Source organism: Mus musculus, chromosome 1 (genome assembly GCF_000001635.26).
Source record: "Mus musculus strain C57BL/6J chromosome 1, GRCm38.p6 C57BL/6J".
In the NCBI taxonomy this organism is placed as follows: Eukaryota; Metazoa; Chordata; class Mammalia; order Rodentia; family Muridae; genus Mus; species Mus musculus.
Window position 1 is genome coordinate 184,900,591 of NC_000067.6, and position 17,636 is coordinate 184,918,226.

The 17,636-nt window shown below is 45.1% G+C and overlaps 1 protein-coding gene across 5 annotated transcripts in view; it reads right to left on the reverse strand.

The window, feature by feature from the left end:
- Positions 1–17,636, reverse strand: part of Mark1 (MAP/microtubule affinity regulating kinase 1) — a 103,531-nt gene that overhangs the window by 4,167 nt on the left and 81,728 nt on the right. For 2 of the 5 annotated variants that reach the window (NM_145515.2, XM_030253538.1), the window contains 8 exons: positions 15,489–15,588; positions 13,927–14,039; positions 11,892–12,045; positions 11,406–11,599; positions 7,739–7,839; positions 6,493–6,657; positions 4,813–5,064; positions 219–263 (listed from right to left, as the gene is read on the reverse strand). In NM_145515.2, the coding sequence (NP_663490.2) occupies positions 219–263; positions 4,813–5,064; positions 6,493–6,657; positions 7,739–7,839; positions 11,406–11,599; positions 11,892–12,045; positions 13,927–14,039; positions 15,489–15,588 (1,124 nt within the window). Of the gene's footprint in view, positions 1–218; positions 264–4,812; positions 5,068–6,492; positions 6,658–7,738; positions 7,840–11,405; positions 11,600–11,891; positions 12,046–13,926; positions 14,040–15,488; positions 15,589–17,636 lie in introns of all 5 variants that reach the window. The other 3 variants (NM_001378876.1, XM_006497141.4, XM_006497140.4) reach the window with 3 other exon arrangements.

Sequence of the window (17,636 nt, forward strand, 5' to 3'; positions counted from 1 at the left end):
TTTTCTGACAGAACGAAAAGCCCATTTCTTTACCAAGTATGCAATTCCAATTAGTGAGTTACAAACTCAAGGTTGATAAGCTTGAATTTCACTGCATGCTAGGTGACATCAGGAAACCCACCACACTTGGACCAGGAAGGCTCACAGTGCAGATGCCATCAAAGGGTCACGCTGCCCACCACCACACAGGCGTGCGAGCACTGGCACCTGCGGCTCACCTGGCTGTGTCGGCTCTGCCGCTGGCTTCGCCTTCACTTGGATCCCTCAAAAATAAAGAGAAGGTTGAGATTTAACAATTTTAAAAGCAAAAAGATCAAGAAAACCCAAAACTAAAACAACACTGATGTCAGCTTGCTCATTACTGCTGGTTCTGAGTCCTTCACGCTTTCACCACAACACGAAGCCATTGCTTGAGCATCTATCTACTAGATACCGTCAGCAGGAGCTATCAAGGGAAAAGTTAGTTGCTTTAAACACAACCTCCCAATTCCAAGCTACAACTATAATTTAATATTTATCTTTTAGCTTAGTTTAGTATAATCTAAGGTTAAATAGGGTTTAATGATTATCAACATTAAACTTCACATTATTACATGCACGTCTAGAGGCTGTTGCTCAGTCGAGCAAACATGTTAATCTTGCAGCTAAACACAAGCTTGTGTTGTTCAACTAAGGCTGTGCTTAGGAGACAGGAGGCGAGAAGACAGATGAGTGAGCAAAGTTCTTCTGTACAAGCATGAGGCCCTGACTCATGCAAAGCAGTGCACATCTTCTGGAGACATCCTGAGGGTCTAAGGGCCAGTTAGGCCAGCCCAAGCAGTGGGCACTGGGTTTAGAAAGAGAATTTGTCTCAAGAATAAGGTAGATAGTGACAGAGGAGCAAACACAGACACACCACGCACACAGACAGACACAGTGCTGGCAGATGAGAAGAGGAGAGGAGAGAGACTGAGACTAAGAAAGTGAGCCCAGGGCTGAAGAGGTGGCTCAGTGAAGAGTACTGGCTATTCTTCCAGAGAACAGGGGTTCAATTCCCAGAACCTACATGGTGGCTCACAACTGTCCCGAACTGTAGTCTCATAGGATTGACTGCCTTCTTCTGTTGTGCATATATGTAGACAAAACAGCTATACACAGAAACAAGTCTTAAGAAAGGAAGGAGCCAGCATGGTTTTCTAAATACTAATTCTTAAATACACAATGAATTATTTTAGAAGTGCCAAGAATTCATGCACATCAGCCTATACAAGCAGGTGAGGCTAAAAATACAGACTGAATTATAAACAGAACAATAATCTTTTCTAGATATCTTCTGTGAAATAAAATCAGAAAAAATGTTAATTGACTTTACGTTGAAAGTGATTAATATTTTAAAGTTGGGGCTGGAGAGATGGCTCAGCAGTTAAGAGCACTGACTGCTCTTCCAGAGGTCCTGAGTTCAATTCCCAACAACCACATGGTGGCTCACAACCATCTGTAATGGGATCTGATGCCCTCTTCTGCTGTGTCTGAAAACAGCAACAGTGTACTCATACATGAAATAAATAAATCTTTAAAAAATGATTTTAAAGTCTTCCAGAATTCTAACTACCCTGATGTTTGAAGGTAAATAAACTGAGTCAAGTTATAGCCTGATATTCAAATATTAAGAGGTAGCTTATGAGAGAACAAAAGATACCTTGGGAAGCTAGGGAAATCACCATCTCGAATGCTTAAGTTTCTTTAAAAAAATGCTTTAGTCATTTCTACTTTTATGTAAAATGCACACAGCAGGATTAAAACCAGTGCGCCCTCCTCCCATCTTGTGCATTAGCCAGAGCTGCTATATAACAAACTCAGTCTGGGCACTAAACACTACACGGATCCCAAGCCTGCAGGGCTTTAGCTATAGGACCAAAAGGAAAACCATAGCTGTATTGTGCAAAAAACAAACACACACAAAAACAAGCAAACAAACAAACAAACAAAAAACCCCAAAAGAACCCAACAGCAAACCAACCAACCAACCAACCAACCAACCACTATTTTTCAGAACCAAAAGAATAATAAAATGTATTTGTATTCTCAAATAGGGTTTCTTAAATTTCTATTTTTTAAAAAATAATTGCTATTTTCACTAGGTAGAATATTAAATAGTCAGTGCCATCTGTACAAATTATTTTATTATAGCAAACTGAAATAAATATGTTTCTGAGCTGGTTTGCCATGCAGTGCCATGCCAGCTGTGTGAGATGCTGGGGTACACTGCACAGAAGGGCAATGCTCAGCCTTAGCAACAAACAGTGACCCCGCTGACCCTGCAGCAGAGAGGAGACACTTGCACTCAGCAGGACTGTGCTGTCCTATGCATATGCGCTGACACAGAGGACACTGCTGCCGGGCCCAAGCTCTCCACAGCCACAGTGGGAGCTCCCTCACATCTCACTGCTGGTGCTCACATGCTGGTCCAGCCTCCTGAGCAGAGGGCAGCAGTGTCTAAGGCCTAAGGAGCCGGCTCGCGGTGGGAGGCAGATAGGGACACAGGGCCCATGCAGCTTAGCCTGGCTCTGTGACACAAAAACAAATACCACACATCCAGCATTTTGTACTCAACTGGCAGGCATTTGAGGCACAAGATTCCAAGGAGAAAGGACATCACTTCCCTATCTACCGTGCCAGTGACCGACAATCACACTAGCACCTTGCAATGGCTGCCAGTACCGTCCTCTGACTCCCTGTTGACTGTGGGCTTGTCCTTCTCTTAGGTGTGCCACTCTGCACACTTGTACAGTCAGCATAAGGTCACTGATGGTCTGCTAAGATACTTGTGTTTGAGTGTTTAAGGATTGAAACTCAGCTGTGTGGTCCTGCACATAGAAAAGGGGGAGGTTGCTGCCCTTCTTTACCCAACCAAGCTTTCTGTTTGCTTGTGGTAAGTTGTTATGTTTGGAATAACAATCTGCCTTCCTTCTGTGTTCTGGGATTAAAGACATGAGGCACCATGCCCAGCTTCTCCACTCACTCTGGAAGACCAGGGACACTAGAGACACTGCAAGTAAACACCAGTGTTCAAGCAATCAATATGCCTTCTCCATTCACTGACTGAAGGCTTAGCTCATATGAGTGTGTGACATGGACCCTTAGAGACGACCATGCCCTGCCCGTGATGCTCCTTGTTAGCTGCTTAGAGGCAGTCATGCACTGCCCGTGACGTTCCTTGTTAGCTGCATTGTGCTTCAGCCCATGGCTCATTGCTCAGTTGTTTCTTCCATGACTCTAAGACTTGGAGGGCCCAGGTCCCGCCCTCTTTGTCTTTATAGCACTCTGCATAGCCGAGTGTTATGTGGCAGGGCTCACGTTGCATGGGCTGGTATTAATGGGTCACATTTCTATCAGTCTGCATTTGTTTGGCATTCATATCATCTATGTGCAGCACACAGCATGACTAGTTTGTATGAAGTACAGCTATACTATTTCACTAGATTAGTTTGTTAGACACACATTTATCTTGTGTTTATTTTAATGTTCAGGTTTTTACATTTTCCTTGCTTCTTATTTTTATGTGCACTGGTGTTTCCCCTGTATGTGTGACTGTGTGATTGTGTCAGATTTCTTGGAACTGGAGTTACAGAACGTTGTGAGCTGTCATGTGGGCACTGGGAATAGAACTTGGGTTCTCTGGAAGAACAGCCAGTGCTCACAACTGCTGATCTGTCTCTTTAGCCTCTGATTTTCAGCTTTTAAGTAATCATGTGACCTTAAACTTATACAAAGTCAAAAAAGTTAAATGATAAAAAACAAACAAAAAAAACTCAAAAAAAGTTAAATGATGAGTGTGATTTGAAAGGATTTTAAACATACATACATACATAATATATAACGCATATACAATGTAAATAATATTATACATATACACATAAGTATATACTCTCTCTCTCTCTCTCTCTCTCTCTCTCTCTCTCAGCCTAATGGGTAATGTGCTTGCCACCCAGCCCGACGCTCTGAGCTGAAGCCCTGGAATCTCACGGTGAAGGGGAGATGACTCTGACAGGTGTGCTTTGACCCCCACTTTCCACACACTATGGCACGTGGTTCTCCTCCCACCTCAGTAAATAAACGACATAAGAAGATTTAAGCTAATCACTGCCTGCCACTGGTGCCTGACAGAGCAGTGAGGAAGGTTAGTTCTTTTTCTTTCAAGCTTAGATGTGTATTTAATTCCTTCTCCTAAGTAAAAACATTTTAAATCGTAGCTAATTCTTACATTTCTTTCCCCTTCCTTCCCTTTTTATTCTTGGAGACGGGGCCTCTCTCCATAGCTTGACTGTCCTGAGACTGGCTATGTAGACCTGACTGTCCTTTAGCTCAGAGCTCTGTCTGCCTCCTCAGCATTGGGATCAAAGGTGTGTGCCCCCCACTCCTGACAAAATGTTTTCTACGGGAAGTTTTTGCTCTGCTCTACAAAAGCTGTCACTTTTCTTTTGGGACAGGGCCCTCTGCATCCCAGGCTGGGCGCAGATCCCATGGTCTTGATCTTCTGCTCTTCTTGCCACCGCTTCCTGAGTGATGGCTTCCGCAGGCTGGCACTGAACCTTGGGCTTCCTGCATGCCCAGCCACACTTGACAACTGGGCTACATGAGCCCTTAAGTTCTTATTTTTAATTTCTCTTTCTTAAGGAAAAAGACTATCCCTTCCAGGTGTTTTACTCCCAATTCCTGTAAAAATCAGTGAGATGCCATGAAGTCATTCTAGAAAAATCATAGCCCAGGTGAAAGGAAAGGACCAAGCCTCCTCCTCAGCAGAGAAAGCAGCCCCAGCCCGAGGGTACTGACCTGCGGACGAACTTGGAGGTGATTTTGCTGATGATGCCGGTTGACGTGCCCCTTCTGGCATGTGCAAACGCACCCGTTTCGTGGGATGGGGAGGCCGGTGGTCCGTTGTAAGCCGCGCTGCGCCGCTCTCGGAGCTGTTCCCCATGGAAAGTGCTTCGGCTGGAGCTCCCTCGGGGGAAGCGGGTCCTGTCTGGAGTGCTGGCACTGATGCTGTGAGCAGACGGAGAAGCAGCAGGCACTCTCTGAGCTGCACTGCTGGGAGAAATTAAGATCTATTATTTAGAATAATGACAGGAGCAGATTTCACTCAACCTAAAAATGGGGAGGGGAAAGGTGTGGTTATTTCTGTTGGCCCAATGATTTTTATCCACATTAGAAATGAGGTACATGGGAGAATTAATTTACTATATCGTTATACAAGGAGGAGATGCCAATTTAAACTGTATTTTTACTATAGATTCTAATATTTCTGACATGAAGACAAAGCTGTCAGAATCTGGAATGCCAGCCAGAGTGCAGCACGTGCGGTATTTATTACATAATCAGAATATCCAAATCCCAAATGCTTCAAATCCAAAAACTGTCTAAGCACTGATATGACACTACACATGAGAAATTCCATGTGTGACCTCATGCATATCCACTGAAAACACACTATGTAATGAGCTTAGGCGGTGCATGTCAGGCATGCTAGCAATCTAAATGAATTTCATGTTGAAATTCCAGGTCTATCCCATCTATCTCATTATGCATGCAAATATTGTGGAATTGGAAAATATCCAAAATCCCAAAGTCTCCTGGGCCTAGGAACTCCAGATAAAGGGTATTCAACTTGAATGCTTTTAACATATGTTGCTTAGCAATGTACAGAATGGATTTCATTGTTTGTCAAAAGGCCTTTCATAACATCACCCCATGCTTCTTGTTGAGACTCCAGGGGCTACAGTGCTGCATGGAGCTGTCAGTGTGACGGATAGAACCTAATCCTGAAGCAACCGCATGTTAAGATGCCCTACATTCAGAAATCCTACATGAGTGAAACTTAAAAACCGCAAACTGGATTTTATGCCCGAGCGGCTGTCACTGTGCCTGCCCCACTAATACCACACCTACTAGGACCTACGGCTGTGGTGCCAACAGGATTTGGTTCTGTGTCCCATTCTTTGAGCAAGGGTGGGGGTACAGTTTCAAGACAGGGTTCCTCTGTGTCATAGCCTTGGCTGCCCTGGAACTTGCTTCATAGACTAGGCTGGCCTTGAACTTAGAAAGCTCCACTGGCCTCTGCCTTTCCAGCACCGGGACATGCGCCATCATAGCTGGCTCGCTGTGTGTCTCACCTTACTTACTTTTTATTTTACAAGGTTAGTTTATTTGTGCGTGCCACAGAGCATGTGTGTAGGTCAGAAGACAGCTCCTGAGCGCGGGCTCTTTTCTTTCACTATCTGGACTCCAGGGAGAGGACGGAGGTCATCACTCCTGGAGGTAAGCGCCTTTACCATCTGTTGCCCCATCTTGCCAGCCATTAAAATTACTTAAGTGATAAATTAGGCAGCGTTGCTTAATGGGTGGATTAAGAATATTCTTCTGGAAAATGATGTCAGGTAGCTTAGATGACTGCTAACGCACACACTGCTCCTCAGAGAGCTCCTGAGGAGAGAAAGCCACGTAAGCAGGACTCACCCAGGCCGATACGCTTCTGAGCCATCTTTAATGGTTGGCAGTGTAACTTTTATAGGGTGGCCAGAGGTTGACATAGATTTCTGGTGGCGGGGACGTGCTGAGGGGCCAGCAGAGGCCACGGTGGAGCCCGCCGAGGACATGCTGCTGGCAGACATCTCTGTAAGGCTGACATAAAAGAAGAAGTACAGTTACTGAAAGCTGAGAAAAAGATTTCCTGAATCTCAATCAATTGACACTTTCGTGATTGAAACACTTGAAAGAAACAAACACATTCTTAGTGATTAATGAAACAACTCTCCATTTAAGGTGTGACCATTGAAAAGCTCTCAGGTTCTTGTTCTGTGCTTGTGAGTCTGAGAGGGCAGGGCATATTTGTGGATGTGTGTCAGCTACAAATCAGTTGATTACTGTTGGAGTCTTTTTTCACTTATTCTAAGATCAATTCTGTGTGATGTGTTGGTATAAATCTTCCTACATTATTTAAGCATTAAGAACTCATAATTATATGAAAAATGCCATTGCTGCAGACAGCACCTCCTTCAGCTTACATCACAGTGCCGTCTCATGCCATGAGCAACAGGCTAGCCACTATGGACATAAGGAGCTATAGCTTAGTACCGGGGATAGGAGAAACGGTACATTCCCGACTGTCAAGCCTCCAGGACGCTACGGCAGGAAGCTACCGCCGTCCTTGCGTGCTGTCTCCCAGCACTCACCCTGTGTCTACTGCTGAAGGACACCAATGTTCTACCTCATCGCAACCCGTGCCCCATCCTTCTGATGTGATGCCAGTGGTTTTCCAACTACACTAGAACTCAGTACAAAGTCTGTGCTTCTACCTTCAGTTGAGATGACCACACTTGCTTAGAGGAAGGAAAGGAAGCTCTCATTACTTGGGTATCACGTGAGCTGCTGAAGGGTAAGGGGCAGAGAGATGACAGAGGCAGGGTACACAGAGAGAAGCCTCAGTCTCGAGGGTCAGGTTGGGATTGCACACGCTGCTTTGGTACCGAGCTGTATTTGCATCCACGTTGTATCCAGGCCCTGGGCAGCCAGGAGAGGCTACTTCTTACCCTGGCACCCTTCACTGGGGTACCAAGGCAAGCAGCCCCGTGAGAGCGAGCAGCTACTACAGCCTCACTGCTCTGACCTCCTTCCCTCGGACCCACACAGCTATGGACATTTCAGCAAAGCTAACATGCAGCAATGGCAGAGCCACTTGGCTGCTGGGCCCAGTGACAGTCACCTGCTGTCTCTTCCATTCTGCAAGGCTGCGTACCGGTCTGTGCTCCTCTCACACACATACGTATTCCTCCTCGCCATGCTACCGCCAGAATATACGTTGTTCTTTAAGGAGAAGAAAAGATCAATTTAAAAATTGGAACTATATTAGTGTGAAATCAAAGAAATGTGTTTAAAACTGTTAATTACTAGAAAACCTTCACAGCATAATTTTAGCTGATTAGAATCTCACATAAGCAGGATCCAGTTTTTCCTCTTTCTCATGTGTAGATGTTAGAAATAAAAAGTAAAGCAAAACCGAAACCAAGAGAAAGCATGAGCCAATTCACACCCACTAGGGCTTTAGCTTACAGTCCCAGCCAGCACTGGGAAGCCACAGGAAGCGGCTTTCATTTACTCTGTCCAGGGAGCGGCAGGTTGAGTAAGGGCAGAGCAGAGAGCAGCTGCTCTCGATCTCAGCATGAACGGCCCGTGCGGATGGTGTTCCCTCCAGAGGCCTCTGTAGCCTGTGAACATCATAAGGACTAAAGTGTGTGGGCTAGTGCAGCCTGGCTGAGGGTTGACGGATGGCTGTGCACTGCAATCCAAGGATACGGTCCATAATCCCACATTTGAGTTAGGAGACAGGCTATGTCTATAAAGGACAGAAGAAGGGTAGCTAGGACGGGTTATTCTCCTTACCGCTCAGCAGACCCCTGGCCTTATACCATCATGCCTGCCAAACCTTGGCCATGTTACCAGTATAAAAATAGACAGGGGTGACTTTCTGCTTTTTGTGGTTTTGTTTTGTTGTTGTTTGTGGTGCTGGGAATTGAACCCTGTGTCTTGCAGATGCTAAGCAAGCACTTTACCATAGAGTTGCCCCCCAAGCTCTGGAGAAGTGACTTTCAGAGGGATTAAAACAACTCTTCTGTTTCATTCTTCAATGAAAATATCTTCTTATCCAATTTAGCCTTTACAAGTCTTTAAAATACAGTCACTCTAACATTCGTTTAGTATGAGCAGTCAACAGCTATCTCCTCAGCGTCAGATGCAGAAGGGGAAATCATAAGGAAAGTTACACAAGCACAGCTTTAAAAATCGTTCCAAATGCTGAAGAGACATCTCAGCCATCCTCAGGCGGAGGACCTGTGTGTGACTCTCAGCATCTGTGTCCAGGGCTCAACTTCTTGTAACTCTAGCTCCTGGAAATCCAACAACCTCTCCTGGCCTCTGAGGACACCCCCACACATGTAGCAACCACACACAAACACACACACATACACAAATAATACATTGTTTAAAAAAATGAAGGGATAACAGAATTGTCGGAGGATGCACATCACTCCCAAAGAAAGGCTGACTAGATCATGACACACGTGCCATTGATACTTATAAAAGCCATGCAGTTACTACACTGATTTCCATGCTCCTGTCTAGAAGGACGCCACACCATCCCAAGAACAAAATAGATACAGTGTTGACCTGTCGTAAAAAGAATGAAACAGCTATGCCATGCTCATATTTGTTTTCTCTATCGAAAGAAGTCCCACAGAAGGATTGACCCAATCTATTCTACAAGTTCAGACCGAAAGAAATAGACAGCAAAGAGAAAACTATAAACTGTGGCAGAATCTTCTGGCTTACGTTTTTTAAGTGTTAAATAATGTAGTATAATTACTTTGGATGTAACGCTTTTTAAAAGTAAATGAATACAGTCTGAACACTCGTTAGTCACCTCAGCACTGAGGATTCTGAGGAAGCCTCCATGTCAATAGACAGAGTGCAGGCTTGAGGAGACGGTGAACAGAGCAGTTCCCACCCCAGCTAAGAGCTGGGCGGCCACAGCTATGGACAGGCTGGTGAGATGTGGACGGCCCATAGGAGAGCCCACTGGGGACACAGGCCTTGCACAATCTGCAGCATCAGGATTAGGACACAGTAGCACATAGGACAGACAGGAGAGGACAGAGCTGAGTTGGCCATGCCAAGAAGGTTCGATCAGAGGGGACTGGCAGGCTACACAGGGACAGTCTGTTTTTACTGCTATGTGGGGTGCTGGCCTTCCTAACAGTCCTCCAGCTGACAAGGAAGTAAGTACTGAAAAAAATAAGTATTTTTATCATTTCCAAGTAGATGAGGTAGAAGAGGGCAAACAGTCATGCCACCATTATCTATTTTCATTTTCTGTGTATGCACACTTTGCCTGCATGCACGTAGGTATATCACATGGAGGCCAGAGGTGGCTGTTGGAGCCCCTGAGCTGGAGTTCTGGCTGTGCGCCACCATATGGAACCAAACCAGGTCTTCTGTAAGAGTGCGTGCTCTTGATCACTGAGCCATCCCTGCAGACTTGATATACTTCCCACGTGGAAAGTGGCATGCACATCTACTTTTTAGACTAGGAAGTGCTAAGCTGATTATATATTTGAAAAAAGTATTGTCTCAATTACCACACAGAATACTGGCACCAGAAACCATACCGTTTGAGAGGAAGGTGTGTTGGTGGGTGATGGGTGTGCATGTGTGTGTGTGTGTACATGTGTAGAGATCAGAGGACAATTTTCTCACTCTGGGGTCCCAGATGAAACTCAAGTTTGTCAGGCATGGCGGCAAGCATCCTTATCCACTGAGCCATCTTCCTGGCCCTTGCTAAGTTACTGGATTACTTTTAGCTTCTATATTTTACAGCAACATGTTATCTTCTCTTCTTGTGAGGATACCCTAAGTAGTGCAGTGTTTTAAATAGTCAATGCGTAGCCAAACAGCTGACACATTTTATGCCTAAGAATATAGTTAGCATGTTTAGATATAAAATTCTAGGCCTAAAGTGTTTTTCTCCTTCTCCAACAGTTTCGAAATGCGACTGCATCTTCTAATATGCAAACTGTTGATGAAATATCGGAAAGTAACTTAACTCTGCTCCTTCATGGCCGTCAGCTCTCCTACCGACAAGGCTAACCACTCCTCACCTTGCTTTCTGTCCTCACTCACCTCCAGATTTCACCCACCCTGTCCTCACTCACCTCCAGATTTCACCCACCCTGTCCTCACTCACCTCCAGATTTCACCCACCCTGTTCTCACTCACCCCCTGCCCCCCACACACACTTTTTAATCTTTCTTCTTCCTGCTATCTTACAGGACACTACTGTGGCCTCTCTTCTGGTGCCTGATTTAATTTCTAGAGTGTGGCATTTTAGGAGACCTCACAGGAGGAAAGCTGGCAAATTTTTAATGAGTCTGCCCTTAGACAGCAGTTTACCTGTAAATGTAAGATTAAATTCACCAATTTATATCAAATAAATATCACAAAAGCAGGACAAAAGGAGCAGGGATATAGTGTAGCACTCTGAAGAGAGGCTATGCTTTGCTGAGGAACGGGAGCTGGGAGCAGGCCTCTCGCCTAGACTCCAGCGCTGAGAGGCTGAGGTAGGACTGCTGTTGCTGTGAGTTCCAGGACAGCCTGGGCTATCCAGTGAAACTGCCTTCCAAACAAGGACAATGACAACAACACAGAATTCTCTGCAATGTTTCTTCTATTACATTCACAAGATGTCTGCCTGCCCCCCTTCTCATGGTTTTTAAATTATGATTCACTTTGAACCATTTAAAAAGACAAAAGACAAGATTTTATAAAAAAAACTTCTGACACATGAGTGTAAGTGTTGACACAGGAGAGCTCTGACTCACACTTGGGCTCGCTGTGGACTTTTTCCTGTCTGGCCCCACCAAGGGGCTGGCTGTGACTTCGCTCTTTGATCCCACTGTGGTGCTGCCAAGTCTGCGGGCTGTGTCTTTGCCCCACTCCTCCTTCTGTTCACTCTCCACGCTGTTGGCCTGAGGCCTCTTGGTGTATGAGACGGCAGGGGGGATGGAGGGGCCGGCTGCAATGTGTACAAACAGCAAGGTTAGCTGGGAAAGAACTCATATACTTCCTGCCAATAGAACCCTCCTATGCTAACAACATCCACACTGTGTGCTTTACACTCGCCACTAAGATTAAATCGATTATAGGAGAAATTAAGTTGGTTCAGGTCCCACAGAAGAGACCCTATGATCGGTCAGTCACCCAGCGATGCCCGTCTGAGAAGGCCCCGGGAGAGAGGACATGAGAGCATGCTGGGCAGCGCACACTAGGCAGGGCCAGAATGCCCCCTTCTTAGACTTGCTCCCCACCGTGGTCGCTGAAGCGCCTCTGCTTCTGGTTGGCCGAGATGCTCCGCTGGACCTTCAGGTGAGCAGGCGACTGAAGGGTGCTGTTGTTCAGGTCGCTGCTCGGCCGCGACCGCTGGCACAAGCTCCCACTGGACAGTGACTCACCACCTTCGAACTGTGAGAAGAGAGGTCACAAAACGATTCCATGTTGTATGAGGAACAATCAAAACTAAAAAGAGACTTCAAACATGGCAACTGCACAGCAGACATGTTCCACACACCAGGTTACTTGTCTAACCATTGCCTCAAACACGGGATGCATTAACATGCGTCTCCAGGTGGAAAAACCAAGGTCAAGGACACCATGGGTATTCAGGCAGGATGAAATCTAAAGCCTTACACACACACACACACACACACACACACACACACACACACACACGTGTGTGTGTGTGTGTGTATACATGTACAGGTATGTATGTGCACACAGGGGCTATTAAGCATATTTTACAATTGCAACTAAAATTACACTGTTTTGTTTGCTTTTCCGCACTTACAAAACACACTTTATTCTGTTGGCTCTGATTAGAAAATGACTTCCTTCAGCCCTGACCATGGTAAGCTTACAGACACAAGCTCTCTGCAGTCTGCAGCCGTGTGCTGCTGTGAAGCTCTGAGTGAACCCTGGCACTGCGGTGGGATTCGGGACTGGCACTGTTCACTACAGCAGCAGCGTGCGCAGTGACCCATTAGCAGCTATTGTAAGGCAGGGTCAAGGTTTAACATATTAAACCTTTTCAATGAATGACCCCAAGAGCTGAGTGTTACTATCCACATTTTACAGACAGGAAAACTGAGGCTCAGAGGATGAAGTGCACAGTTAATGGCTCTGGTAGGGGCTGTGAACCTGACCTTTCCAGTCATAGTAGCTTCAACAGTTTACTTCCAATGTAATTCATATTTGATTTTAGTATATGCCTGGACTTTGTATTTGCATTAATAAGAAATTAAAGTGCCCAGTGGTCATTTGAAGTCCAAGGAGAACAGTCAAAAGAGGCTAGAAATAACTATTTGAGCCATTCCCTGAGTCTCTTGACTAGGTCTCTCTGATAGGTCACCTTATACATGCAGGCATCTGTGAGAAATCAGGGCTTATCCCACTTCCCCTGGTCACCAAGTGTCATGCCACGTGCACCTCCTAGGTGAATGTCACCCTAGCTGCTGTAGGTGCCAGCTCTCCCATAGTCTCGGAGTATCTGCAGCACACCCTGTAACGTACAGTGGGGCTGGCTGCTTAGCTCTACCCCAAGGGCTGCTGGACAGGAAGCCGTTTTGGTTTTTCCCTCATGCTGTCAGCACAGTTTCTGAGAGAAGGCAGGCTCAGTATGTTTCAGTTGGAATATATGATTTTGTTCATGGTTCCTATTTAATTATGAATAATTATAGCCCTTTTTAGAGAACACCTGTCACAGATGTCTAATTTTCAACTTTCAATGCTCTCACATAAAATGACCAGTACTCTGAAACTCCTTTTCAATGTTTTCCTCTCTAGATGCTTTCCCAAAGGATCATTTCCTTGCATGGTTCCCACTTCCATACAGTTATTTTCTGCATGTGTCTTCTTCCTTCCCGTTGCGTTCTGCTGTCCCCGAGAATTTCAGCTGGGCATCCAGAAGTCACTGGACACAAGGCCGAAACCACGCAGCATCTTTCCCTAGGGTCTCACTTGTCTACATGGTTTCAGCTTCCTGTGCCTATTTTTGCCTTCATGTCTTGTTTCTGTACGTTTATGATAATCACACTGCCTTTGACTACACAGTGTACACCATATGACTCTGGGGACACCAGACTCAAAGCTGAGACTGTGGCTGGAGCTGCTTGGCCCTAATGAGATCAGTAAACAATTTAGCCCCTTGATTTCTGATCTCTAAGAAAACTATTAGGATCTTTGTGTTATTTTTGGTCCTACAAAGAACCAAATACATTTCCTAACTTATCTTTATCCATTTAATTCAAAATTAATATACATTAACTTAAAAAGACAAAAACCACTTACCTCGGGTGGTTTTCTACCTAGAAGGATGTAAGTAGCCATAACTTCATCATATTTCTGACTTACTAAGGCATCATTGATTTCATCTCGTGCAAAACCCATGGTGACCATAATGTCTAGAAAGAAAAAGGAGAACTTTTCTTAAAGTGTATTGATTTAGTAAATGATCAGCAAAAACATAGATTTGCCAATACTGTTAGGGAAAACTAGTTCTTAAAACACCCAAAATGGGTTTTAACTATGAAATCTTTTGAATTGTCGACCTACAGGTAGAATATATTGAGGTACTATACACTTTTTTTTATTAAGTGTTCTGTCTGCATGCATCTATGTACACTACATGACTGCCTGGTACCTATGGATGTGAGAGTAGAGCATCAGTCCCCCTGACCCGCAGTTACAGATGTTGTGAGCTACACTCTGGGTCCTGGGAACTGAACGTGGGTCCTCTGTGAGAGCAGTCAGTGCTCTTAACTGCTGAGCATCCCCCCAGCCTCCATTTCTAATTTTTGTGTGTGTACAGAATTATTTATGTTACAGATTTAATATATTAAGCATATTTTTCATATCTTGGGACATCTCTGAGCTGGCTGGCTTTGTCCACACAGGCTGGCATGTCTAAACCTCACACAAAGCCTCGCTCTCTCTTCTTTCTCTCTCAGCACAGCCTCAGCCACTCATGAGAGGCCAGCATCTCAACCAAGAACCTGCTTCCTTTCTCATCTGCAGTTCCCAGCTTTTCTTTGAAGGCTTGACTTCCACAATGTTCCCACCAGGTTCTTAATGAGGACTGGGGGCAGGGAGGGTCGGCTTGGCTGAGGAATGAGAGCAGAGATGGTGAGGCAGTGTGCTCAGAGCTTAGAATCCAGTCCTGACCCTGGCTGGACCTTTCAGTCTGCTCGGTGCTAATAGTTACAGTGGCCACTCTTCCAGTGAGGGAGTGCAGAAAGAAAGAGTTACAAATTTGTCTAATTTATTTTAATTTTTGTTACAGTTGTCAACCATTGAACAGCATCACAGATATACATGAGAACAAACTAAGGAAGTTGGATATTTTAAATTTTAAATTTTAAAGTCCTGTGGATAGCCCTGGGACTAATTGTATTTGATGTTAATTCTGTTTCCCTGTGAGGGGCTGCGAACAGGAATGAGTCAGCACTCAAGTGATTTCCTATAAACCTTCTTCCCACCTTAATTTATAAATAAAGGAGCCGGGCGTGGTGGATTTGGGCAGAGAAAGAGGGGAAGGTGGAGCTGAAGGTTTTAGGAGAGAAAGGGGGTGGGGAGAGGACAACAGAGGAGGAGGAAGGAAAGCAGAGCAGAAGCCCATGGCCTGGAGAAACCGCAGGTTCTAAGGGGTCTCATAGAGGTGGAAGATGGTAGTGTAGCGGTAGATCTGCCAATCTAGGCGCACAGCATGTAATCATATGAACTGTGTTGTGTTTTCACTGCCCGGGCTTCTTTGGGTTGGAGATTTACCGCAACAACACATGTAAACAGTGCGTGCCAGCAGACGCTTTCGCGTGTAGCCACGAGCGCGCCTCGCACAGGACTTAGCTACTTACCTATTCTTTTTGCATCGCTGAGATCAAGCTCAGGCTCAGAGTACGGCTTTAGCTCTTCTTCCTCATGACCAACATTCATCCATCGGTCTTTCATTATTTGCTAGGAAATAAACGCTAGGTCATGTCTGGTGAATTACAACATTTCGGCCCACGCCTCAAACGTGAAGTGCATTGGTTCACGCAACAAGAATCACGTGACACTTTCAAATAAACTTACTCCATGTACCGTAATTAATGGTCTAACAGGAGGTGTGGGTCTCTAGTCACCCACAATCTTATCACAACTCTATTATCCACTTCTCACCAAGGCAATGCTCAAATAATCCTCCTTTCACATCGCTTCAAAAGGAATATTTCCAAACCGCAAAGTTTTATCATGAGAACCTGACTTTAACTTTTGCTTCATGTATATATGTGTGTGTGTGTGTGTGTGTGTGTGTGTGTGTATGTATATATATATATACACACACATATATATACATATATATGTATATGTGATAAATAAAAATTTATTTTTTCTGGTCATGTATTTATTTTAAAATCCCACACCCCAGAAAGAGAAGATCTTGGGGATGGAAATCTAGGCTGCTCTGTCCAGGTAACTAAAGAATATGGGAAAGGATGGTGGTAAAAATTAAGGTCTAGAATCAGAAATCAGGTAGACATCAAAGTGAAAACAGGTATTGGTGTGCATATCCTAATCAAATAACCTGATGCTGTGCACACCTGCCCTGGGTTGTTAAAGACAATCTTGTGGAGACAGAACACCGAATGAGAGAAAACAGCTATAGCCAGGGAAGGAGATAGTATCTGGAATATGTAAAGAAGACCTATAAAAAGTATGCTGCAAACTACACCCTAAAATTATTACTGGCTAAAAAGCTATGTTATACATAGAGGAGTGTTTTGAAATAGCCGTTTTAAAAACCAGTTTACAGATCCCCCCAACACACACACACACACACACATACACACACACACACACACACACACTCACACAATGTAAAGCTTACTAACTGTAACTGGTACAGAGGGCTGGCAAGGTGGTTAAGAGTCCTAGCTATTCTGGAGGAATTCATTTGATCCCCAGAACCCACAAGTGGCTCACAACCATCTATGACTCCAGTTCTAGGGGATCCAGTGCTGGCTACCATGGGTACCAGGCAAGCACATGATGCAGAGACATCCATGCAAGCAAAACACACACATAAACATAAAATTTTTAAAATTACATAGAATAAAAATGAAGTTGCAGCTGCATCTGCTGCCATCCGGGCCCTGCCATCTGGGTCCCGGTCTCACGGGGCACTTTGGAGAGCAGATAGGTACATGTATAAGCTGAGGTAGCCTGGCCTTAGCCACTGTCCTATCTTCCTGTGGGGGTTTGAATAGATGTGGCCTCCACAGACCCATGTGTTTGAATGTGTGTCCATAGGGAGTGGCACTGTTAGGAGGTATGGCCTAGGTTGAAGGAAGTGTGTCACTTTGGAGGTGGACTCTCCTCAAGCTACATCTAAAGTGAGAAAGTCCCTTTCTACCATTCTTCCCACCATGATAATGGACTGAACCTCTGAACTGGTAAGCCAGCCCCAATTAAATGTTTTCCTTTATAAGGGTTGCCATGGTCATGGTATTTCTTCACAATGCTGTCTGAAGCAATGACCCTGCAGCCCTTGGCTATGGGCATCTACAAGGGCCACAGAGTGACAATGACGGGGAGGGGCTGAGTAACTTGCTACTCCAGTTTCTGAGGCCGGCCGGGATCCTCGCCTCCTGCTCAGGAGCTGGCTTTGTCGGCCTAAACCGTGAGGTCTAGACCATTTTCATCCTTTTAATGTCAGGAATGAAAGACTAAACATCTGGCTAGCTAGTCTAGCCAACATTAAGGTCAGCGAATGAGTCGTCTTTGAGGGAAGCAGTTCTCTTTATCAGGGGTCCACAGAGATGGGTGAGCTCTGTCTCCCAGGGACTTTGTTCCTTCTACTCTGCCCTATGCACTGCTGCTTCCCCTCTGGGAATGTTACTGACACGCAGCTGAAGGGGCTTCCTGACACAGGCGGATCCCACCTCCACCTCTAGCCTCTCCCAGCATTGGTACACACTCACAAACACACATATACATGATTTAAGTAAATCTTTTTTTAAAAA